This window comes from Delphinus delphis, chromosome 9, assembly GCF_949987515.2.
Source record: "Delphinus delphis chromosome 9, mDelDel1.2, whole genome shotgun sequence".
NCBI classification, from domain to species: Eukaryota; Metazoa; Chordata; class Mammalia; order Artiodactyla; family Delphinidae; genus Delphinus; species Delphinus delphis.
In genome coordinates, this window is record NC_082691.1 from 50,853,027 (window position 1) to 50,880,787 (window position 27,761).

The window sequence follows — 27,761 nt, forward strand, 5'->3', positions numbered from 1 at the left end:
GGTATGCCAAAGAGAAGTTGTAAAGTGCTTCTTTCAAGTGAAAAGGTGAAAGCTCATGACTTAATAAAGAAAGAAAAAAAGTCGTATGGTGAGGTTGCTAAGATCTGTGGTAAGAATGAATCTTCTATCTGTGAAATTTGGAAGAAGGAAAAAGAAATTCATGCTAGTTCTGTTGTCACACCTCAGACTGCAAAAGATACAGCCACAGCGATAAGTGCTTAGCTAAAATGGCAAAGGCATTAAATCTGTACAATAAGATATTGTGAGAGGGAGACTACATTTACATAACTTTATTATAGTATATTGTTATAATTTTTCTATTTTTATTATTAGTTTTTGTTGTTAATTTCTTCCTGTGCCTAATTATAAATTAGACTTTAGTATAGGTATGTATGTATAAGAAAAGACATAGTATATATAGGGTTTGCTACTATCTGTGGTTTCAGGCATCCACAGGGGACATCTTGGAACATATCCCCCACAAATAAGGGGGGACACTACTGTAGAAGCTGCCAGAATTTTCCCATAGACAAAAACAATAAAACCCCCTAGGATTCCTCTTCAAAAGAAATAAACAAGCCCACCCACCCCCCAAATTGAGCAAACTTAAGAAAATAAATTAGAAAAGCAAAGGTTTCTAGTGTGGATATTGGCACCACAGATTAAAATCTATCTCATTCTGGGAATTTAGGGATCTGTCCCCATAATGTAAAGGCTACCAATAAATCCACCCAGACCTGCCCTACTCTATACATAAGTTCCTAGTCAGCATTCATTCTAAGGAGAAAGAGGCAGCTCCAACACAATTCTAGTTACTTAGCAGAGAACACCCACTATGGCTATATAGGCCTTCTATTTTAGGGAAGAATAATCAAACATCACCAGGCCCATGAGGAAAATTCAGAGACTGAACGTAAAAAGAAAAGCTGGTCCCAGAGAAAATAAAATAAATGAAGGTAAGGAAGAGAAATACAGTAATTACATAAAACCCTATAAAAGGTGAATATGGCAGGAAAAAACACAGATTATAAAGGGTTCTTAAAGATTTAAAGTCATTAAAAATGTGATTTTTTAAATAAAAAATTAAAGAAATGGGAAAAAGGAAGTCTCCCAGAAGGTACAGCAAAAAGAATATAGAAAAATATCAGAAAAATATTAGAAAAATATGACAGACATAAAGGGCCAACCTAAGAGACTAAACACTTGAGTAAGGGAAAATCAAAGAAAGAGATTAAAGAAAATGGGGATGTGGAAATCCTCAAAGAAACAGTAGTATCAGTCACAGCTGAGGAGCACATGAACCTTCAGATTGAAAGGGTCATGAACTACCCAACACACTTAATGAAAAAGAACTCACACATAGATACATCAATAGAGAATTTTGAAACATCAAGGGAAAAAACACTAAAAGGTTTCAGAGAGAGAGAGAGAGAGAGAGAGAGAGAGAGAAGAAATTCACATACAATAAAATGAATAGAACATTAGAAGTTTTAACTTTCTGAGGAAAAGTAATATTTAACGGCAATTCTATAGCCAACTAAACTGTCACTCCCTGAAAGAGCAGAATAAAGACATATTTAGACTGACAAGGATTCAAAACATTTCCTTCTTATCACCCTTTTCTGGGCAATTACAACTAGAAGAAAAACAAACAGAAACAAACCAAGAGATTGCCTTCACACTCCTGGTAGGGAGCAGTGGGTGGGTGGGAGACACCTGCTTTTCACCGCAAGCTCTTCTTTACTATTTAATGTGTTGCTGTGAGAGGTGCTACCTTGATAAAAAATAGAAGCATGGTTCTAAAGTTAGCCAGCCTAGTTGGAAAAATGTGGTCAGTGGCTCAAGATATGGTTCAGATGCATACCACCCTCTCTCTTCCTCTCCAGAGTTCCCTATAGAGGGCACAGAGAGAGCAGTGGACACAGCATGCTTTGGGAACACGGAGGAAGGTTACCTAATACATAGCCCAGATAACCACAAGAGATGTCTCTTCCCAAATTACAAACTGTGAGAAGTTCTCCTCCTGCCTCCAACCTGTATTATAACCTTGCTGAACTCTGTCCAGGGATTAATGCTACAGATGTCCTCCACTGGCTGTGAAGCATGAAAGTTAAGAATGTACTGGCTCTAAGATCAGACAACCTGGTTCTGCCACTTACCAGCTGTGTGACAGACATAAGGCAAGTTATTTATCTCTGAGCTTCAATTTAGTTTGTAAAAAGGGTACTATGAAGAATTCATGAGAAAATTCATGTGAAGTGTTTACACAGCATATAATAAAAGAGTAAGAAGTCTTAGCTACCTCTGCTATTATTTTAAAATAAATATACTTATGATGAATGCAAAAAGGGAGAAGTATATACAGGATGTTACGTGAAGGGAATCTAGCCTAATCTAGAGATGAGGAAAAGCTTCACAGGGGAAGCACTGTTTAAACTCTCATCCTTTGCAGCAACATGGATGGACCTAGAGATTATCATACTAAGCAAAGTCAGAGAAAGACAAATATCACACGATATCACTTATATGTGGAATCCAAAAAAATGATACAAATGAACTTATTTACAAAACAGAAATAGACTCACAGACATAGAAAACGAACTTATGGTTACCAAAAGCGGGGGAGGGATAATTAGGAATTTGGGGTTACAAACTACTATATATAAAATAAATAACAAGACCTACTGTATAGCACAGGGAACTATATTCAATATCTTGTAATAACCTATAATGGAAAAGAATTTGAAAAAGAAATATATACATATATATGTATGTATATATGTATGTGTGTATATATCTATATATAACTAAATCACTTTGCTTTACACCTGAAACATTGTAAATCAACTGTACTTCAATTAAAAAAAAACCCTCTCTCACCCTAAATCTACACCATGAGTCCTTATACTCAAGGGAAAGAGACACAGAGGGACTGGCAAAGAAACCAAGCAAGTAGCAGCATGGATGGACAAGGACTACAACCAAGAGGAACAGGACGGGGCCTGACTTACTAGCTCATCGTAGGAAATGCAGAGAGAGGAGCGTGATTACCACAGGAAAGGCGGCCCAGGGGAATTCAGTCAGTGAGCCACAACCCCTATGCAGAGGAGGGAACACAGGGTAAAAAGAAGTGCTGGAAGTGTGTGTGTGTACACACAAGTGCATGGGTCGGGGGTGGGGGTGAGAGGCTCCTTCCGTCGTGGATTATTACAAGAGAGGAGCAAAAAGTGTTTCTCTGACACTCAGATTTTACAAATTAAGTTTTGTCAGTCCAGTGTATACTGAGCACCTACAAAAGCGAAAAGCACTTGGCTGGGTGCTCTATATGCTGCAAAGATGACAAACTCTCTCCTCATGTAGGAGCTGACAATCTGATGGGGCAAAAGCAAGAACAGAATCTGAGCTGGAAGGACGTTCGTTATCCTTAATACAGTGCACTAAGTTGAGAGATCATCAACGGGTATAAAGAGCACATAAAGGCAAACTGGAAATGCTATAAATGAGGAAGGAGACTTGGAGGTCAGGAGTTTTGTTTATACCTCAGGGTATTTTAATTTTTAACCATTTTCATGCATTACTTTTTCAATTTAAAACACTCCATGATAAAATAAAAATATCAATGCCCCACCTAAAAGAATGTACCAATGAAGGAGATTTCTTCCCTCCTACTTCTGTGTTCATCATATACACTGCAACTCAGCCACAGTATGACTAAATATCCCTTATGTACATATTCTGGTTTAATGTTAAGTCCTGTGCATGTGCTGGTGTGTATTTTTTCCAACTGCTAAAGTAATAGTTTTGTTGTAAGGTCTGTAGGTTTTACAAACATGGGTTTCGGCAACCTATCTTCTGCCCCTCAGACCTATCACACCCGCTCAAGTGAGAGCTGCCTCCTTGGATACCAAGGCTACTTCAGTGATGAGACACATTCCCTAAAATTTCTCTGTCTCTGTCTGCAAGAAATCATCAGGCTAACAGGATTTTCCTTTTTCACAAGCAAGCATTCTGATTGGTCCTCTGCACTTGTGAAAAATGCCAAGCCTTCAGATTTAGGTACCACCTGGGGCTGGGAAGCCCCATTAACACTCTTTTGTTTAATATCTCCTAATTATGCCAAATAAATATCACTTAAAAACAACATTTTGAATATGCCTTTAATGTTCTAAAATGTGTCTCCCAACCACTGAGTAATTAGTTCCTTCATCTTCCCAGGCACCAAAAATTAATCTATCTTATTCACACAACTGTACTTCTGGCCTTGTAGGAAGAGACATTACTTTTGTCAGTTTATAGTCTTCAAGCACCTCTATGCAATAACAACCGTGGTTGGAATAGTGCATTTACTAGTTGGAGACCCCTTAGTGAGTGGTTCCCTTAAAGTTCTATTTTATGAATATGTACAATACGAAGATAAAGACATCCCAGGGAGAAAGTGGTAGGCATGAAAGTCTACTGGGGAATAATGGCAGCACCTACTCCCAGCCCTAAATGGAAAGACATGAAAGTTAAATTTTCATACTAGGCCTTGTTTCCTAATTGCAACTCTAGTAAAAGATCTAGTGGGAAGAAGACTGAAATGACAACGGTCAGATTCTCTTCCCTGAGTAAGGTTTTATTCAGGACTGCTCTGGCTTTATATGGCTGATTACCAAAGGCCCATAAGAATGCAGCTTTTCTGTTTCTGTAAGTCCACTGTTAGAAAACAGTGTCCACTGTGTGGGTCAGTAATCCTTATATAAGAATTCGTTGTTACTGTCTTCTGAACTTAGCACCAGCAGCACACTTCTGTCATTATAATACCCCTTCTTAGATAATGAGAATAGCACAAGGCATTGTTTCTTCATTTCCTTATGCCTATCAAGAAGTGAAGATTTGGATTTGTCTGCACTGAACTGAATAAAACATGACTTCCCCCTCCTCAATTTTGTTGTGGCTTTATATCTGATTTGAGTGAATGTATGTCTTTTACAGTAAAAAGCAATATGATGACCTCTAGTCCGTTTTGATCTAGGTAAGGAAAAAAAATTATACAACCACTTAAATGTGGTTGATTGTATAATTTTCCCCAATTATCTGCTCTTCCCCACCTCCACTCTTGTAAGAGGATTATGCATCCTTGTCCACTGCCCTGGACTGGTTGTGCCTTCCTGTGACAGAAGTACAAGTACACTTCTCTCTTCCAGTCAAGCCTGACTTGCTATGACCAGTGACATGTCAGGGTGGCACATCAGAGTTGCAGCTTTAAGAGTCATAACATGGTTCAGCTCTACTCTTCTCCCCAAATCCCAGATTGGTGCTACTTTTTCAGCCTGCATCTCAGAATGAAGACATACATGGGGCAGAACTAAGATGATCAGGAGTCAATATGCATCATGATAAACCTCTGGGTTGAAAGCCACTGATATGTTAGGGTGTTTTGTTACTTCAGCATAACCGAGCAAAAGCTGACTTCATTCAACTACATCTCAAGCGTGTATCCAGACACCGAAAACTACAGTGAGTACCGAAGACTGAGGAGGATGACAAGGACTTTGGAATATCCATCAGTGAGGACCATATAAGGCAACTGAGCACACTGACCCTGAAGAATGGACTGGGGAAGGGGAAGTACAAGGAAAGGAAGGACAGTATACCTACCACCACATATCTGAAAAGTGACCACATGGAAAAGTAGGAGAAAAAAGTATAGATTTACTCTTTTTGCTTTTAAGGGCATAACTAAGACCAGAGGGTAGAATTAGAGACAGAGACAGAAATAGAGATTTTGGTTTACCATGAGGACAAGATTTCTACCAATTAAATCAGTCTAATAGCAGAATGAGTAGTCTTCCAAAGTAATATGCTTCCAGCAATTGTAAGACATAAAACAGAGGCTAGATGGCCACCACATATCAGATGCAGTAAAGAAAGAAATGCTCATTCTATGGTAAATTATACCAGATGACCTCTTCAGAATTCTTCTAATTCTGATTCTGTAAATTCTAGAGACTAACTCATGATGCTAGGTTCAGTTAGCATTCTTGGATAAAGAAGGAAAGCTAATTCCCCAGCAATAATCAGCCAAACAATAGCTCTTTAGAATCTGTCATTTTTCTGTGTCATAAAAATACATAATTTTTCTTTTCTGCTCAGTTCATTATTATAATTTTCCACACTATTTTCCCTAAAAGAAAGTGGGACTTCTTTAAAAAGTCTTCTTTATCCTATTCATTAATGAAATTTAGAAATTATCTTCAGGAACACAGACTATTTTATCAGAGCTAAGAGTAATTAAACCAGGCAACAGGAAATTATCATCTCCATAAACAGAAGACAGAGATCTTTACAGAAAATCACTAAGATTCTTGACTGGTATAGATGACTTAATTAACATGAGAAGACATCTCTATAACTTATTTGTCAAATGTACAGACCTATTTGTGAAATACAAAGGTTGAGATAGCATATAAAATTTTGAAATACTGATATTAAAAAATCCATAACGTCTTCAAACCTAAATATTTCATACGGCATTTCTTCATGCTATTTGCCTTCTACAAAATCATCAATAAAGGTCTTATCTGTAGTAAGAACATTTCCTATGGTGTGAACATTTAGCTTATAGAACTCTTGTGTCTGAAAATGCCAGAAAACCACTAATCACTCTGCCTATCTGACAAGAAGATTGCAAAGATCAATGAAACAATTAAGTACAAAATATTGTGCAAATATAAAACTGGTATTATCATCATCCTACATGTACCTCTAACTCACAGAGAATTTTTCCACTACATTTCTATTAATTGGAATATTTTAGGAAAAGTGGAAGATACAAATTTTAAGTAGTTAACTAAAAAAGAAAAACTGACATTAGTATTAGTATTATACTATTTAGAACAATTAAGATGAGAAGGCACTGACATATGACCATCTTAAATCATTCACTGTGGTGGGCCCTGGAGTACCCAATGAAAACCCATTTGGTAACAAATGTAGACTAATTTAACTGCTATAATAATGTTTTTTTTTTTTAAGGTGTAGCTACTTACCAACAAGTCTTATTACATTCAGTGTTGTATTTGTTAAGATGGGTGCATTCACTTTATTTAGACTGTAATCTGATTTCTTCCTGCTTTTTAGAGTCTCTCGAGAAACGCTTAATATGAGAAAACAAAACAGATTTGCAATTAGGGTTGTCAAGTAGTAAATCAATAAGTAACTCAGCTTAGGATCTAATTTGCTAATTAGTTACTGAAAATCACCAATTAGTTACTGAAAATCTTACCACTTATTGGCTGGGGATATAGAGATTATCCTCCTGTCCTTACAGAGCTTACAGTCCAGAGGGGAAGAGAAATCAGTAAACAGAGAAATAAGGTACTATAATGTATTTCTTTGGTTCTCAGACATTAATTAACAACCATTAAAAGAAGCTATGTCACTATATTGTAGCAATGTTTTCTTAGGTCAGTCTCCCAAGGCAATAGAAATAAAAGCGAAAATAAACAGATGGTACCTAATCAAACTTATAAGCTTTTGCACAGTAAAGGAAACCATAAACAAAATGAAAAGACAACCTATAGAATGGGAGAAAATATTTGCAAATGATGTGACTGACAAGGGCTTAATTTCCAAAATATACAAACAGCTCATACAACTCAATAACAGAAAGACAACAACCCAATCAAAAAATGGGCAGAAGACCTAAATAGATACTTCTCCAAAGACGACATACAGATGGCCAACAGGCACATGAAAAGATGCTCAGCATTGCTAATTATTAGAGAAATGCAAATCAAAACTACAATGAGGTATCAGCTCACACCAGTCAGAATGGCCATCATCAAAAGTCTATAAATAATAAATGCTGGAGAGGGTGTGGAGAAAAGGGAAGCCTCTTGCACTGTTGGTGGGAATGTAAATTGATACAGCCACTATGGAGAGCAGTATGGAGGGTCCTTAAAAAACTAAAACTAGAGTTACCACATGGTCCAGCAATCCCACTACTGGGCATATACCCAGAAAAGCCAAAAGCTCTAATTCAAAAAGATACATGCACCCCAAATGTTAACAGTGGCATTGTTTACAACAGCCAAGACATCGAAGCAACTTAAGTGTCCATCAACAGATGAGTAGATAAAGAAGATGTGGTGTATGTATACAATGGAATATTACTCAGCCATAAAAAAGAATGTAATAATGCCATTTGCAGCAACATGGATGGGCCTAGAGATTATCACACTAAGTGAATTAAGTCAGACAAAGACAAATATTATATGATATCACTTATATGTGGGATCTAAAAAATAGTACAAATGAACTTATTTACAAAACAGAAACAGACTCGCAGACATAGAAAACAAACTTATGGTTACCAAAGGAGAAGTAGGGGGGGATAAGCTGGGAGTATGGGATTAACAGATGCATAAAAATAGATATAAAATAGATAAACAATAAGCATTTACTGTATAGCATGGGGGACTATATTCAATACCTTATAATAAACTCTAATGGAAAAGAATTTTTAAAAAGAATATATATACACATATATGTATAAGCAAATCACTTTGCTGTACACTGAAAACTAACACAATATTGTAAATCAACTATACTTCAATAAAAAATAAATAAAATAATAAACAAAAAAAGAAGTTATGTCACTTAAAAAAATGTTCTAGGAAAATTATACATCAACTGTACCAAGCATCCTGATTTCAGACCTACAAATATGAAAAATACCTTCCTTAGAATCTGGATTAGGCATAAAGTATAATGGTAAAGTCTGGAGTTGGGGGGCAGCACTAGATTCAAAGAAAAAGTAGAAGTTATATGGTAAGTACAGGAAAAAAGGGGACAACATGTAATAAGATCGGAAGTAAGAGAACAGAGTACGCTTAAAGAAGCGCAAGGAGTTGACAGTGGTAGCCTGGAGAATGAGTGGGCAGAGGGAAATGTGATAAGAAAGGAGGTAAGTAAAGGCCAGATCACTGAAAGGAATTGAACCTCATGATTATAACGAGTATGAACCATATCTTAAATGCAGTGGTGAGCCATTAAACATTTTAACCAGGAAAATAACATGATCAAATTTGTATATAAAAGAAAAATCTAAATTTGTATCCAAGAACAGATTAGAAAGGGTTAAGACTGGAAATGGGAAGCCACGGTAAGGAGGCTGACTCAATAATCTGGCCCAGAGATTTCTGCATGAACTAGGATGGTAGCAGTGAAATACAAGAAATTTTGATAAATTCAAGAGACACTTAGAAGTTGGAATTGATATAACAGTCGACTGGTTAACTGCAATCAGTAGTTTACATGGTGTATATTTCTTAGGGGTAGGTTAAAGACAGTTTAAGAGGCTGCATAACCCTACAAAGAATGCCAGGACATACACACATAGTGGCAGACGTTTGTTCATTTCAACTTAATTAGACCTTTCCTTTTAGTAAAAACATACTCAAAACATCTAATGAAAAAGTCCAACAAAATAGTTCTATTCAGTTCATAATGGATCATAGATGTAGATAATTAAATACCACATATTTGTGTATATCAATGGAAACAAATTTCCCCAATTAAAATATCCCCAATTATATGAGTTGTTCACTTTTGAGGTGAGAGATTACATCAATCAGGGTATCAAATCAATCAAGTATTCACTAGGTACTTTGGGGTAAAGGGTAGGGAAGACTATACTTAAATCTATCATTAAAAATAAAGTATATTTGTGGTCACTCAATATCTGATACTCAGTCATGAAACTACCTCACTCACAAATCAGAATCAGGCCCAATTTAAAGAAGGTGACAAAAATTCTTATACAGTTATCACAGTTTTTGAAGAAGACAGTTTATCATAAAACAAAACTCGAGTACAAAAATAGGAACCTTAATAGAAGGCTCAAAATATCAATGACATTGGGAAGAGTTTTCTGTATTTACTAGACTGAGGCAGCAAAGCCACATACAAAACAAATGACTATTTTCCTCCTTGAGAAAAAGGAAATCAATGTGAAACATAAATTGATCTATGTGAAGCATAAACCGCCTCCAAAGGCGGCACTTATTCTATAAATCAAAAGTTTGTTTTTCTGCAAAAACCACTGATCTCTAGATTAAGAGCTCTTGGGTTATGCCCATTATCAAAAAAACTACATTTTTAGCCTTCCAGGAATCATTTTTAAAATACATTAATTTCTCAGGGTATGTGCCCAGTAGTGGGATTGCTGAGAGTCATGTACCACAATGTTCATTGCAGCTCTATTTACAATAGCCAGGACATGGAAGCAACCTAAGTGTCCATCAACAGATGAATGGATAAAGAAGATGTGGCACATATATACAATGGAATATTACTCAGCCATAAAAAGAAACGAAATTGAGCTATTTGTAATGAGGTGGATAGACCTAGAGTCTGTCATACAGAGCGAAGTAAGTCAGAAAGAGACAGACAAATACCGTATGCTAACACATATATATGGAACCAAAAAAAAAAAAAAAAAGGTTCTGAAGAACCTAGGGGCAAGACAGGAATAAAGATGCAGACGTAGAGAACAGACTTGAGGACCCGGGGAGGGGGAAGGGTAAGATGGGATGAAGTGAGAGAGTGGCATGGACATATATACACTACCAAATGTAAAATGGATAGCTAGTGGGAAGCAGCCACATAGCACAGGGAGATCAGCTTGGTGCTTTGTGACCACCTAGAGGGGTGGGATAGGGAGGGTGGGAGGGAAATGCAAGAGGGAGGAGATATGGGGATATATGTATAGCTGATTCACTTTGTTATAAGGCAGAAACTAACACACCATTGTAAAGCAATTATACTCCAATAAAGATGTTTTAAAAAAAAAACAAACAGTAACTTCTGTCACATGACACTATAACCAAAAGAAAAGTTTCATGAGTTTTTTTCCTTAACCTTTCAAGTAAATCCTATATGTTAAACGTGCAACATAAAATGAGAAGTACCATAAATTCCAAGAATAAGTACCTTTTCACAGGAGCATCGCCTGTCTGCTCATCAACATAATCTTGTTTTAGTTCCTCAGGAACATCACTGTCACTGTCATACTCCTGATAGGCACTTTTTTCTTGTTCATCAGATTCATACTGAAAAGAACACAGTATATTATTCAACAATGGGCACGAAGAACCAACCTTTCTTGGAGTCTTTCAACACAGTAAAAAAGTATCCAATTTTATAAGAAGTACATTACGGATGAAAGTTCTTAATAACTGAGCTTTAATTTTGCCATCAAGAAATCATATTAACTTTCCATTTTCTTCGTTATCATCCTACCTTAACCAGCTCAAAAGAAAATACAAACATTATATTTCAAATGCTTATAAATGCCCAAAAGAATCTCCATATAAACAAATGAAAACAAACACATACCCTGCTAGACCTCAGAACAGGAAAAGAGTGTTTATTTGATTAAAAAAACTCTTCCTTCAAGTGGTTTCATCCTATTTATTTCCATTTTGCTAGTTCATTATAAAAAGCTTGAGAATACAATTCTGGTACGCTGGAAGTATTAAGTCAGCTTAATTAAACACAACACACATGCTAATATTCTATCTAATTCATTATGATGAGATTTAATTCCAAGGGCAACTTAGAAAATTAGGCTTAGCACCTATGGACTACTGAGAGCAAGGACAAAAATGGTGGACTTGCTCTTGAGAGGAAGAGTGCCTTTTCATCTTTTTGGCACCATGGCCCAGTGCCGGCAAGGGACAAGACAGTGGAGTCCATGCACAACAAAGGAAGCAGTGGCAGTACCACCATCATCATTGCTGATTAGTATTATAAACTAATATGATTAAATAATGGCTAACATTTATTGAGTTTCAACCAAGTACTGGGCTAAGTGCTTCCATAAACTGTCTCACTGAATCTTCAAAACAATTCTATGAGGAAGTTTTGTCCCCATATGCCAGTTGAGGAGACCAGTATAATGACAATAAGGGAAGAAGTCAGTCCCCCAATTCAACAACTATTTTTTAAGAGTCTAAAGCATTACAACAGGCTGTTTTAAGATGTGGACCCTGACCCTCAGGACTTATGCTGTACCTGTGAAGATTATATCACACATTAATAACTACAAACAAACATTAGAGATATTCTCCCTCACTTGTACACAATGTGATCCTGGTGGCATTCAGAAGGGTGTTCTACACAAACTAGGGTCAGTTCCACAGTACAACAGATCCTCATTTCCAAGGATTCTTTATTTGCAGATTTCCCTACTCGATACAATTTGTAATCCCAACATCAATACTTCATGACACTCCTTGGTCATTCACGGATATGTGCCATGTGGAGTGGCAAACACTTTTGAGTCACCCTACATACATGTTCCCAGCTAAGAGCAAGCAAGGCGACAGTCTACCTTCTTATTTCAGCTCTCCTGCTGTAAGCAAGTGCCCTTTTCAAAGTCTATTTAGTGTCACATTCTTAAAATTTTTGCACATTTTGCTGGTGATTTCACTGTTCAGAATGCCCCCCAATCATAGTACTAAAGTGCTGTCTAGTGTTCCCAAGTGCGAGAAGACTGTAATATGCCTTAAGGTAAAAATACATATGTTAGATAAGCTTCACTCAGGCATGAGTTACAGTGCTGTTGGTCATGTGTTCAATGTTAACGAATCAGCACTATATTAAATTAGGTGTCTTTAAGGAAAAACACACATAAAACAAGGTTGTGTATGGACCAGTTGGTGAAAATGTTGTGACCAGAGGCTTGCAGATACTTAATCCCATATTTTGCTTAAGAACAACGGTTCTGTATTTGTTAATTCAGAGTTCGTGCTTACTTTATTGAACACAACTGCCAGAAATAATGAGAATCAAATGCTATGCGAGATTTAAATTAACAAATCACCAGTGCAGAGGGATATATTATTTCAAAAATATTGGAATGACTTAATTCCTTTCAGTTTAGTCTACTTTATAGAGGCAAAATGTCACAAAGAATCACTAAATTATAATTTTAAATATGGTTCTCTATGGAATAACTTCTACTTCATGATAAAACATGATAGTGGTATATTTTCATGACAATATTTTTAAAATTATATCTTCACTTAATAACAAAAACAAACCAAAAATATGGAGACAAATTCAACAGATTTTTGTCAAACCCAAACAGTTTTCACTTCAACTTCATCAAATCTAAAATAAAAATTATACCTAGTCCCTCTGGAAATTAAATACTGTAAAAACGCCCTACAGGTAACTGTGAAGTAAGTATTTCCTCATTGGAAATATGGGGAAACTGAGGGTCACAAAATCACAATAACTTGCCAAGATCCACACAGCTAATCAATAATAAAGGTCATATTCATTCATCTGCCTGCAAACCTTTCCATTAACTCACACTACTTCTAGTTTATACTGTTTTTTGAGCTGCTCAGAGTGCTGTTAAAACATTGTATTCCTAAATCCTCAAAATATACCTGCCAGGTAATTAAACAAGACATTACCCTGTTTCAGTTAAGAGGACATGGAACAAAATGACTTCCTTAGTTACCCAACAAGTGGCATTGAGAAAAAAGTGCAGATGATCTATTCCTTCATACATCTGTCTATCCAATAAATCATATAATTATGCAGTGAATAAACTATGCTCCTACTCAATTAGTAACCTGGTAGGAACATAAAGTAATCTAATAACAGCATAAAATAAACATAAAGGCAAAACTTATCATTCAAAAGGACAATGTCAACAAAGCATACTGGAAAGCCATTCATTACCTGTACAAGTAGTATTACAGGTGTCTAAGTATATAGGTAGGAAGGTGGGTGGTAAATGTATGAATAAATCTAGTCAATTACCTTGCTCATCGGGTACAACACGCTCAATACGAAAATCCCACTAACGTTCCACAGTATGTTTTAAAAGCACCACATACCCCATTAGAAGCCAGGACGTCTTCTGTTTCTTCATCTTTGTGGTCAGCCTGAATTTCAAATGGATTCCCACCACTACAGTACTGCTCAAACAAGGTTACCATTTTTGAGGAAGTTGAGGATGGTTGCTTATTGGGTGAAACTGATGGGGAACGTGACTGTTCCATGAATTTAAATTCCTAGATGTTTAAAAAAAAAAAAAAAGGAGTCAGATCCCTTTTAGCCACAACAATAAAATTCAAGTACATAAACATATTCCATCAATGCAGATGTAGTTAGTATAGAAAACAATCCTATTCTTTAGGTTATTCTTTTTTTTTAGGTTATTCATTTTTAAATCTTGCAAGTTATCTGAAAGCACAAACTTGGACATACATGTTCAAAGGTTTTCCTAAAGACAACTCAGTCGCTGATGTCACTTAAAACAGGGTTATCTGCATCAAGCTGCTTTTGGCTTACTTTATGGAACTCCACAGAAAATTTTTTTAAATAACTTCAATTTGAATGATAATTCTAAAAATTTTTACACAACAGCAAAAGTCCTAGTAGAGTACAGTTTTAATAAAGTCATTCATAAAAACTAATTGTTGTTAAGTCAAATAGCTTGCACCATTTGAGATAGTCTATGTGAATACATTGAAATCCAAGCATAAAAGATATACCTTTCTTTGTTATATTGATGTCTATAAACTTTCATTTATTTTTCTTCATATACCAAGAAGCTGACAACAAAAATACATGCTGAGGTCAGATGATACATCTTCTAGTCCTAGCTCGACTTTAATCCATTATATTCCATTAACTTCCTACATAATATTGGGAATGTCCCCTGATTCCCTATGCCTCCATTTCCTCATCTGTAAAATGAAAGGGTCGATCTAGATCAAAGAATCACAAATACCAAAACTAGAGAGTTATAGCACCCAGTCCAAATCACACACTTCTCAAGATGAGGAAACTGAGGCAGTCCAGAGGGATTCAGGTCCAAGTTCAAGATTATACAGCTAATTAGAGGAAGAGATGGAATAATGGCTAAAGTTCTTTCGAATTACAAAACTTTTGATTTAATGATTTTTAACAAAAATTTAGTACACATTTTTCTTATACTTTTTAATCATTTTAATATTATTCCCCAATTTAAAATTTTTCATATTCAGAGATAATCCTCTTTAAAATTACATTGGTTTACTAAGTTTCAAATGATGTGTTTAGTTTCTTTTTAAATTGCAGCTACACATTAAATCAGATCCACAATAATGCTTAAAAATCAGGCCATTACGGGCTTCCCTGGTGGCGCAGTGGTTGAGAGTCCGCCTGCTGATGCAGGGGACACGGGTTTGTGCCCCGGTCCGGGAAGATCCCACATGCCGTGGAGCGGCTGGGCCCGTGAGCCATGGCCGTTGAGCCTGCGCGTCCGGAGGCTCTGCTCCACAACGGGAGAGGCCACAAGAGTGAGAGGCCCACGTATCGCAAAAAAAAAAAAAAAAAAAAATCAGGCCATTATTTTAAAAATTCTAAACAAGGGGTGACTATAAATTAATAGGACAAAAAATTTTTAAAACAAAATCTACAGGAATACATGTGTCAAATGAACACTATCTCAGCTGTAAATAGCTTTCAATGTAATTACTTTTTTCCCCCATTGTGGTTACAACATGAGATCTACCATTAAAAAACTTTAAGTGCACAGTATAGTATTGTTAACTACAGGCAAAATGTTGTATCACAGATCTCTAGAACTTACTCATCTTACATAACTGAAACTTCAAGGTAACCACTTTAAAGGATATAATGCTCACTTGGATGGAAATGTTTCAACGTACCTTGTAAAAAAGTTGTTTTCTAATTACAGCAAGTTTATATACACATGTACTCCCCCCACACACACACACAAATTGATGGTTAACTACAAACTCAAATAAAAGTATTTAAATAGAGATTCTAAAATCAATGCTGGAATTCTAAATAATGTTAAGGAATCATTTTAATTTAATAACTCTAAATAATGTTAAAATTAATGTTAACTTGATTGTCTTTAAAGCATTTATTAATCAACATGTTTCACTGTATTTAAAATTTCCACATTAGGAAAGCAATATGATAAACCTGGATGAGAAGTAAGCTATTATACAATATGAGCATAAACACTGTCCCTTTAAAAAAACTTTTAATCATGTATTCTTTACATTTATCCAGGAATAAGAAAATTCTTTCTAGAAATCCATTTCTTCTAAAGGCAAAAACTACACACTCGACTTTCTAAACAGGGATCTAAATTTATATACTGTATTCTGATATTTGATATTTGTCAGATAGGACATGGTCTACCACACAAGAAATATTTATCTATAATATGTTTCAACCAAGAGAAAAAAAAATAAGGATATTTTCACATATTACATTATAGGATTCAAGGAATCAATTAACTAACAAAACTTAGTTATGTTTTTTTTTATAAGTGCCTCTTTTATCTCTGAGGCATTTTCTCATTACAGACAAATTTATGAGTTGCAGCATAAATTCAGAACCTATTAGACCCTTTAAGAAATGACAAATATTCTGCAAATATAAGCATTTTCATTAAAGACCATCAAAATATAACTGATTTTTCTGCAAAATTTAAATGAAGCAGTAGACCCTCTTCTGAAATCTAAAGAAAACAAATTATTTTAATTGTGACTCTTTTCAGGCAAAGGAGTTTTACTCAAGTGTATAAAATGAATTTGTAAAAAGAGACAGATTTTGACATCCATTAAAGTATCACCTTGTAAAAGAGGCTTATTATTAATCACTTTTAAGGAAAAAAGGAAAGGCACTATTTCTTAATTTAATTATTTTATAAATGTTTCCATATATATGGTTTGCTTTTAAAGATGACTACATAAAAGACTGATTTATTTGCTCTTAAACTTACGTGAAGCTGCAAGATGCTGAAATTTGACTTAACAGGACAAAGTTCCCAGGTCTCATTTTCTAGAAACATTCTCAGTTCATCAAGCCGTGTTCTTAGAAAAAGAAAATGAATACTCCAAAAAATAAGAAAAGTACACTGCACACAAGAATATAACAAAAACTATTATAGAGTTATCATCATGATCATAATCAACTTTGAAAACCCATTCAGACCAACACAGTAAACACTTTTACATACTTGTTAATATCTTATCATCTGTAAGAGAAAACCCACAAATATTTACTAAACTCAGAATATTTTTACTATATTGCAAAAATAATGAATGCATAGGAAATGATATTTTTCTTAAGGGACTAAACTAAAAGCTACTCACCAACTCATGTACTTAAGACATCCTTAGCTATTAGTGCCAAAAAAACCAAGAAATAATTTATAGGGTTTATAAAACCACAAATGCTAATACATGTTTTATGCTAAAAAGCATAGATCTTAATCATTCTTACTAAGCCAAAAGATCAAGTTGATTATCACTATCTAAATATATTTTAGCTCAGGGCCTATCTATCTCCACACAGCATTTACCAATTAAATTAGCAAGTATGGCACTTAAATTAGCAAGTAGTCACATGTCATACTGATTTCTTCTTTCTTTAATGCTATTGCTCTTACTGTCTCTCCTGAGTAATCATTACATTATAGGAGCAATTCCAGAAAAACAAATACTTCCTTCCTGTTAACCCAGAAAACAAAGGGCCAGGGTCTGCCCTATTCTTCCTTCTTCCTGCAACAAGCCTCATTGTTGTTTCCAAAATCAAGCTAAAAACAAAATCTAGATTTTTTTAAATCCACAGGTTCTAAAGTAAAGAGGGAATAAACAGTAAAATCTGTGAAAAGCAGAAATTGCTCCAAATATTAGAGTTAACAGACAAGGACTTTAAGATAACTACTATAAATAAGTTAAATAAAATAGAGAAAAAGATAAACAAAATGGACAGAAATGAAAATTTTAAAGCATTGTAATAATAAAAACAAAAAAGAATCAAATAAATGTTCTATAACCAAAAAAATACAATGCCTCAAATTAAAAACTGATTAAGTCAAACAGCAGAAGACAGGAATAATGAACTCGAAGACAGTGCAACAGAAAATATCCAAACTGAAGCACAAATGGAAAAAGAAAAATGGAAGAAAGAGAAAAGATCGTAAGAGATATGTGAGACACATTCAAAACATCTAGTATGCATGCAACTGTATGGAGAGGAAAGACAGAGAGAGAAAGAGCAAAAGTAATATTTGAAGATGTAGGTAATGACTGAGAATTTGGCAAAAGTGATTGTCTCCATACCTACCACCATGTACAAAAATTAACTAAAATGAATCACAGATCTAATGTAAGAACTAAAACTATAAAGTTTACAACTCTTAGAATTCTACAATAAAAAGATAAATAACCCAATTTTTAAATGGGCAAAGGCTCTGAACAGACATTTTTGCAAAGAAGATATATAAATGATCAGTAAGCACATAAAAAGATGCTGAACATCATCACTCATCAGGGAAATATAAATCCAAACCATAATGAGGTACCACTTCACAACCACCAGGATAGCTATAATCAAAGAGACAGTAACAGGTACGAGCAAGGATTTGGAGAAATTAGAACTCTTATATAGTGCTGGTGGAAACATAAAATGGTGCAGCCCCTTTGGGAAACTTCGGTAGTTCCTCAAAATATTAAACATAGAATTACCATATTACCCACCAATTTCACTCTGTATTGGTTTCCTGTGGCAGCTGTAACAAATTAACAAAAACTGGGTGACTTATAACAACAAAAATTATAATCTCACAATTCTGGAGCCCAGAAGTCTGAAATCACAAGGTTGAAATCAAGCTGTCAGCAGGGATACACTCTCTCCAGAAACTCTAGAAGAGAATCTGTTCCTTGCCTCTTCCAATTTACGGTGGTTGCTGCCATTCCTTGGCTAGTGGCCACAGCACTCCAATCTCTGCCTGTCTTCACATAACTTTCTCCTGCATATGTGTATGTCTTTTCCTCTGTGTCTATATCAAGTTCCCTTCTGTCTCCCTTTAACTGTGATTGCATTTAGGGCCCATCCAGATAATCCAAGATAACCTCCTCATCACAAGACCATTAATTTAGTCACATCTACAAAACACTTTTTCCAAATAAAGTAACATTTACAGTTTCCAGGTATTAGGACCTGACTTTTTTGTGGGGGTGGGGAGTGGGGAGGAGGGGAATGGGGAAATGACCTGTCAGAGTACCAAACACTCCCAGGTACATACCCAAAGAACTGATAATATATGTCTATGCAAAAACTTATACACAAGGGGGCAGAGTCAAGATGGCAGACTAGGAGGACACGGATTCATGTGTCCGCACAACTAGGGCATCTACCAGGCACCGGTGAGGGACCACAGACACCTAAGGGGATGGGAGGAACCCACAGCGACCGGGTAGGACATGGGGCATGGGGGGGTGAGGGGGAGGGGAAGCAGAGGTGGGACGGGACTGGCACCCCTGAAGAGCAGCTGGAGGAGAGGAAGGGATCTCACACCCGAAGGGGGAAATTGGGGGACCACCAGGAAGACAAAGGAGCAAAAGGGAGCGTGGCCAGGTCTCCCCTGCCCACTTGGGCCCCCAGGAGCCTGCTGAGATCCTGGGCCTGATCCTCTGCCCGCCGAGGCCCCCTCCAGCCACATGGGTCCTGAGGGAGTGGGAGGGAGGGAATGGGGAGCAAAAGTAAAGGCCAGACCTCTAGGACTGGCACCCCTGAGGTGAAGGGAGGAGTTCCTACACCAGGCGGGACACACCCATGGTTAGGGGTCCAGCGGGGACTGGGGAGACCCTGGGGGAGATGGGGAGTGGGGGTGTGGAGGAATGGAAGGGAACGGGGCCAGTGCTTTCCCTGTCCACTTAGGCACTGGGAAGCCTGTTGGGCTCCCGGGCCTAATCCTGTGACCTTGGAGTCTCCCTCCTACCGTGCAGAGCCCAAGCCCCGCCCCTACACCCACACCCAGGGCCCTACCTCTATACTCGGAGACCCCCTCTGAGACCCCCTCCAATGTGCTGGGCCTAAACCCCACCCACACACCCTCACCCAGGGCCTTACCTCCAAACTCAGAACTCCACACTGCAGAGGCCCTCCTTTCCACATGCTGCCTCTCCCCTTCCCTGCAGGTCCTAAGCAGAGGCCCTGCCCTACACTCAAACATCAACCCCCCACCTGCCTAGGTCTCACCCCACTGTAAACCCCACCCCTGCCTGAGTTCCACTCCCACAGCCAAGGCTTTTTTTTTTTTTCCTCTTTTAGATTGGGGTTCTGTTTTACCTTGTTGATTCATTGTTCTTGATTCATTTATATTTTTATTATTCCTAATAAATCTTTTCTTTTTCTAATTTTACTTTATTCTTTATACTTTGTTATTGCTCTCTCCATTTGGCTTGTTCCCCATGCACGGCCCCCCCCTCCTTTTTTTCTATTTTCTGTTGTCGTTTTATTTTACATTACTACAGTTGTTCCAATTATATTTTTACTTTTCATAATATATTTTTTATTTTTCTAATTTTACTTTTTTTTTTATTCTTTGATATTGTACAGCTCTTTTTTTTTTTTTTTTTTTCTTTTTTTTGCCGCACCATGTGGCTTGCAGGATCTTGGCTCCCAGGCCGGAGGTCAGCCCAAGCTCCTATGGTGGGAGCTCTGAGTCCAAACCACTGGACTAATAGAGAACCTCAGACCCCAGGGAACATTAATCAGAGTGAGGCCTCCTGGAGGTCCTAATCTCAGCACAAAGACCCAGCTCTATCCAACTACCTGCAAACTCCAGTGCTGGACGTCTCAGGCCAAACAATCAGTAAGACAGGAATACAGCCCCACCCATAAAAAAAAAAAAAAAGAAATGACAAAAAAATACGTTACAGACAAAGGAGCAAGGTAAAAACCTACAAGACCAAATAAATGAAAATGAAATAGGCAACCTCCCTGAAAAAGAATTCAGAGTAATGATAAAGATAATCCAAAGTCTCGGAAACAGAATTGAGAAATACAAGAAACATTTAACAAGGATCTAGAAGAACTAAGCAAACAAACAGTGATGAACAACACAATAACTTAACTTAAAAATACTCTAGAAGGAATCAATAGCAGAATAACTGAGGGAAACGAACAGATAAGTGAGCTGGAATATAAAATGGTGGAAATAACAAACAGGGAACAGAATAAAGAAAACAGAATGAAAAGAATTGAGGACAGTCTCAGAGACCTCTGGGACAACGTTAAACGCACCAATATTCGAATTATAGGGGGCCCAGAAGAAGAAGACAAAAAGAAAGGGTCTGAGGGGTTCCCTGGTGGCGCAGTGGTTGAGAGTCCGCCTGCCGATGCAGGGGACACGGGTTCGTGCCCCGGTCCGGGAAGATCCCACATGCCATGGAGCGGCTAGGCCCGTGAGCCATGGCCACTGAGCCTGCATGTCCGGAGCCTGTGCTCCGCAATGGGAGAGGCCACAACAGTGAGAGGCCCGCATACTACAAAAAAAAAAAGGGGGGGGGTGTCTGAGAAAATATTTAAAGAGATTATAGTTGAAAACTTCCATATCATGGGAAAGGAAACAAGTCAGTCAAGTCCAGGAAGCACAGAGTCCCATAGAGGATACACACAAAGAGAAACACACTGAGACACATTAACTCAAACTATCAAAAATTAAACAAAGAAAAAATATTAAAAGCAGTAAGCGAAAAGCAACAAATAACATACAAGGTTAACAGCTGATCTTTCAGCAGAAACTCTGCAAGCCAGAAGGGAGTGGCAGGACACATTTAAAGTTATGAAACGGAAAAACCTACAACCAGGATTACTCTACACAGCAAGGATCTCATTCAAATTTGATGGAGAAATTAAAACCTTTACAGACAAGCAAAAGTTAAGAGAATTCAGCACCACCAAACCAGCTTCACAACAAATGCTAAAGGAACTTCTCTAGGTAGGAAACACAAGAGAAGGAAAAGACCTACAAAGACAAAACAATTAAGAAAATGGTAATAGGAACATATATATCAATAATTACCTTAAATGTAAATGCATTACATACTCCAAAAAGGGCTTCCCTGGTGGCGCAGTGGTTAGGAATCTGCCTGCCAATGCACGGGACACAGGTTCAAGCCCTCGTCCGGAAACATCCTACATGCCGCGAAGCAAATAAGCCCATGTGCCACAACTACTGAGCCTGTGCTCTAGAGCTTGCGAGCCACAACTACTGAGTTCACGTGCCACAACAACTGAAGCCCACATGCCTAGAGCCCATGCTCCACAAAAAGAGAAACCACAACAAGAAGCCCGTGCACCACAATGAAAACCCAATGCAGCCAAAAATATATAAATAAAATAACTAAATTTATGAAAATAAATAAATAAATAAAATCCTCCAACCAAAAGATAAAGACTGGTTAAACGGATACAAAAACAAGACCCGTATATATACTGTCTACAAGAAGCCCACTTCAGACCTAGGGACACATACTGACTTCAAGTGAGGGGATGAAAAAAGATATTCCTTGCAAATGGAAATCAAAAGAAAGCTAGAGTAGCAATTCTCGTATCAGACAAAATAGACTTTAAAACAAAGACTATTACAAGAGACAAAGAAGGACACTACATAATGATCAAGGGATCAATCCAAGAAGAAGATATAACTGTAAATATTTATGCACCCAACATAGGAGCACCTCAGTACATAAGGCAAATGCTAACAGCCATAAAAGGGGAAATCGACAGTAACATAATCAGAGTAGGGTACTTTAACACCCCACTTTCACCAATGCACAGATCATCCAAAATGAAAATAAATAAGGAAACACAAGCTTTAAATGACACATTAAACAAGATGGACTTAACTGATATTTATAGGACATTCCATCCAAAAACAACAGAATACACTTTCTCCTCAAGTGCTCATGGAACATTCTCCAGGATAGACCATATCTTGGGTCACAAATCAAGCCTTGGTAAATTTAAGAAAACTGAAATAATATCAAGTATCTTTTCTGACCACTACGCTATGACACTTGATATCAATTACAGGAAAAAATCTGTAAAAAATACAAACACATGGAGGCTAAAAAACATGCTACTAAATAAACAAGAGATCACTGAAGAAATCAAAGAGGAAATCAAAAATACCTCAAAACAAATGACAATGAAAACAAGACAATGCAAAACCTATGGGATGCGGCAAAAGCAGTTCTAAGAGGGAAGTTTATAGCAATACAAGCCTACCTCAAGAAACAAGAAAAATGTCAAATAAACAACCTAACCTAAAAACTAAAGAAATTAGAGAAAGAACAAGAAAAACCCCAAAGTTAGCAGAAGGAAAGAAATCATAAAGATCAAATCAGAACTAAATGAAAAAGAAATGAAGGAAACAATAGCAAGGATCAATAAAACTAAAAGCTGGTTCTTTGAGAAGGTAAACAAAACTGAAAAACCATAAGCCAGACTCACCAGGAAAAAAAGGGAGAAGACTCAAATCAACCGAATTAGAAATGAAAAAGGAGAAGTAACACCTGACACTGCAGAAATAAAAATCATGAGAGATTACTACAAGCATCTATATGCCAATAAAATGGACAACCTAGAAGAAATGGACAAATTCTTAGAAAAGCACAACCTTCTGAACCTGAACCAGGAAGAAATACAAAATATAAACAGACCAATCACAAGCACTGAAATTGAGACTGTGATTAAAAATCTTCCAACAAACAAAAGCCCAGGACCAGATGGCTTCACAGGCAAATTCTATCAAGCATTTAGAAAAGAGCTAACACCTATCCTTCTCAAACTCTTCCAAAAGAGAGCAGAGGGAGGAACACTCCCAAACTCATTCTACTAGGCCACCATCACTCTGATATGAAAACCAGAAAAAGATGTCACGCAAAAAGAAAACTACAGGCCAATATCACTGATGAACATAGATGCAAAAATCCTCAACAAAATACTAGCAAACAGAATCCAACAGCACATTAAAAGGATCATACACCATTGAGGAGGAGAAGATGGCAGAAGAGTAAGACGCAGAGATCACCTTCCTCCCCACAGATACATCAGAAATACATCTACACGTGGAACAACTCCTACAGAACACCTACTGAATGCTGGCAGAAGATCTCACACCTCCCAAAAGTCAAGACACCTCCCACGTACCTGGGTAGGGCAAAAGAAAAAAGAATAAACAGAGACAATAGGGATGGGACCTGCACCAGTGGGAGGGAGCTGTGAAGGAGGAAAGGTTTCCACACACTAGGAAGCACCTTCGTGGGCGGAGACTGCAAGTGGCGGCAGGGGGGAACTTTGGGGCCCCGGAGGAGAGCGCAGCAACAGGGGTGCGGAGGGCAAAGCGGGTAGATTCCCGCACAGAGGCTCGGTGCCGACCGGCACTCACCAACCCGAGAGGCTTGTCTGCTCACCCGCCGGGGTGGGCGGGCCTGCGAGCTCGGGCTCGGGCTTTGGTCAGAGCTCAGGGAGAGGACTGGGGTTGGCAGCGTGAACACAGCCTGAAGGGGCTAGTGCGCAACGGCTAGCCGGGAGGGAGTCCGGGAAAAGGTCTGGAGCTGCCGAAGAGGCAAGAGACTTTTTCTTCCCTCTTTGTTTCCTGGTGCGCAAGGAGAGGGGATTAAGAGCACTGCTTAAAAGAGCTCCAGAGACAGGCGCGAGGTGCGGCTAAAAGCACGGACCCCAGAGACGGGCAGGAGACGCTAAGGCTGCTGCTGCCGCCGCCAAGAAGCCTGTGTGCGAGCACAGGTCACTATCCACACCTCCTTTCCGGACAGCCTGTGCAGCCCGCCACTGCCGGGTTCCCGGGATCCAGGGACAACTTCCCCGGGAGAACGCACAACGAGCCTCAGGCTGGTGCAACATCACGCCGGCGGCTGCCGCCGCAGGGTCGCCCCACACTCCATGTCCCTCCCTCCCCCCGGCCTGAATGAGCCAGAGCCCCCGAATCAACGGCTCCTTTAACCCCGTCCTGTCTGAGCGAAAAGCGCCCTCTGGCGACCTACACTCAGAGGCGGGGCCAAATCCAAAGCTGAGCCCCTGGGAGCTGTGAGAACAGAAGAGAAAGGGAAATCTCTCCCAGCAGCCTCAGAAGCTGTGGATTAAACCTCCACAATCAACTAGATGTACCCTGCAACTGTGGAATACATAATAGACAATGAATCATCCCAAATTGAGAAGGTGGAGTTTGAAAGCAAGATTTATGATTTTCCCCCTTTTTCCTCTTTTTGTGAGTGTGTATGCTTCTGTGTGAGATTTTGTCTGTATAGCTTTGCTTCCACCATTTGTCCTAAGGTTCTATCTGTCCGTTTTTTAAATTTTTTTCTTAATAATTATTTTTTAATTAATAACTTTATTATATTTTGCTCTATTTCATTTTATCTTCTTTCTATCTTTTTTCCTTCCTTCCCTCCTCCCACCGTCCCTCCCTCCCTCCCTCCTACCTTTCTTTCCTCCTTTCCTTTCTTTCTTCCTTCCTTCCTTTCTTTCTTCCTACTTCTACTAATTTTCTCTCTACTTTTTCTCCCTTTTATTCTGAGCCGTGTGGATGAAAGGCTCTTGGTGCTGCAGCCAGGAGTCAGTGCTGTGCCTCTGAGGTGTGAGAGCCAACTTCAGAACACAGGTCAACAACAGACCTCCCACCTCCACATAATATCAAACGGCAAAAATCTCCCAGAGATCTCCATCTCAATGCCAGCACCCAGCTTCACTCAACGACCAGCAAGCTACAGTGCTGGACACCCTATGTCAAAAAACAAAACAGGAACACAACCCCACCCATTAGCAGAGAGGCTGTCTAAAATCATAATAAGTCCACAGACACCCCAAAACAAACCACCAGACGTGGACCTGCCCACCAGAGAGACAAGATCCAGCCTCATCCACCAGAACACAGGAACTACTCCCCTCCACCAGGAAGCCTACAAAACCCATTGAACCAACCTTAGCCACTGGGGACAGACACCAAAAGTAACAGGAACTACAAACCTGCAGCCTGCAAAAAGGAGACCCCAAACACAGTAAGATAAGCAAAATGAGAAGACAGAAAAACACACAGCAGATGAAGGAGCAAGATAAAAACCCACCAGACCTAACAAATGAAGAGGAAATAGGCAGTCTACCTGGAAAAGAATTCCGAATAATGATAGTAAAGGTGATCCAAAATCTTGGAAACAGAATAGACAAAATCCAAGAAACATTTAACAAGGACCTAGAAGAACTAAAGATGAAACAAACAATGATGAACAACACAATAAATGAAATAAAAAATACTCTAGATGGGATCAATAGCAGAATAACGGATAAGTGACCTGGAAGATAAAATAGTGGAAATAGCTACTGCAGAGCAGAATAAAGAAAAAAGAATGAAAAGAACTGAGAACAGTCTCAGAGACCTCTGGGACAACATTAAACGCACCAACATTCGAATCATAGGCGTTCCAGAACAAGAAGAGAAAAAGAAAGGGACTGAGAAAACATTTGAAGGGATTATAGTTGAAAACTTCCCTAATATGGGAAACGAAATAGTTAATCAAGTCCAGGAAGCACACAGAGTCCCATACAGGATAAATCCAAGGAGAAATACGCCAAGACACATACTAATCAAACTGTCAAAAATTAACTACAAAGAAAGCATATTAAAAGCAGCAAGGGAAAAACAACAAATAACACACAAGGGAATCCCCATAAGGTTAACAGCTGATCTCTCAGCAGAAACTCTGCAAGCCAGAAGGGAGTGGCAGGACATATTTAAAGTGATGAAGGAGAAAAACCTGCAACCAAGATTACTCTACCCAGCAAGGATCTAATTCAGATTTGATGGAGAAATTAAAACATTTACAGACAAGCAAAAGTTGAGAGACTTCAGCACCACCAAACCAGCTTTACAACAAATGCTAAAGGAACTTCTCTAGGGAAGAAACACAAGAGAAGGAAAAGACCTACAATAACGAACCCAAAACAATTTAGAAAATGGGAACAGGAACATACATATCGATAATTACCTTAAATGTAAAAGGACTAAATGCTCCCACCAAAAGACATAGATTGGCTGAGCAGATACAAAAACAAGACCCATATATATGCTGCCTATAAGAGACCCACTTCATACCTAGAGACACATACAGACTGAAAGGGAGGGGATGGAAAAAGATATTCCATGCAAATGGAAACCAAAAGAAAGCGGGAGTAGCAATTCTCATATCAGACAAAATAGACTTTAAAATAAAGACTATTACAAGTGACAAAGAGGACACTACATAATGATCAAGGGATGGATCCAAGAAGAAAATATAACAATTGTAAATATTTATCCACCCAACATAGGAGCACCTCAATACATAAGGCAAATACTAACAGCCATAAAAGGGGAAATCGACAGTAACACATTCATAGTAGGGGACTTTAACACCCCACTTTCACCAATGGACAGATCATCCAAAATGAAAATAAATAAGGAAACACAAGCTTTAAATGATACATTAAACAAGATGGACTTAATTGATATTTATAGGACACTCCATCCAAAAACAACAAAATACACATTTTTCTCAAGTGCTCATGGAACATTCGCCAGGATAGATCATATCTTGGGTTACAAATCAAGTCTTGGTAAATTTAAGAAAATTGAAATTGTATCAAGTATCTTTTCCGACCACAACACGACGAGACTAGATATCAATTACAGGGAAAGATCTGTAAAACTACAAACACATGGAGGCTAAACAATACACTACTTAAGAACGAAGTGATCACTGAAGAAATCAAAGAGGAAATCAACATATACCTAGAAACAAATGACAATGGAGACACGACGACCCAAAACCTATGGGATGCAGCAAAAGCATTTCTAAGAGGGAAGTTTATAGCAATAC

General features: G+C 38.0%; 1 protein-coding gene across 1 annotated transcript in view; it reads right to left on the reverse strand.

Moving 5' to 3' along the window:
- VPS50 (VPS50 subunit of EARP/GARPII complex) overlaps window positions 1-27,761 on the reverse strand; it is a 140,953-nt gene that overhangs the window by 27,344 nt on the left and 85,848 nt on the right. The window contains exons 17-20 of the mRNA XM_060020518.1: window positions 16,814-16,904; window positions 13,902-14,078; window positions 10,978-11,096; window positions 7,032-7,138 (exon numbers count right to left, since the gene is read on the reverse strand). Of these exons, the coding sequence (XP_059876501.1) occupies window positions 7,032-7,138; window positions 10,978-11,096; window positions 13,902-14,078; window positions 16,814-16,904 (494 nt within the window). The remainder of the gene's footprint in view (window positions 1-7,031; window positions 7,139-10,977; window positions 11,097-13,901; window positions 14,079-16,813; window positions 16,905-27,761) is intronic.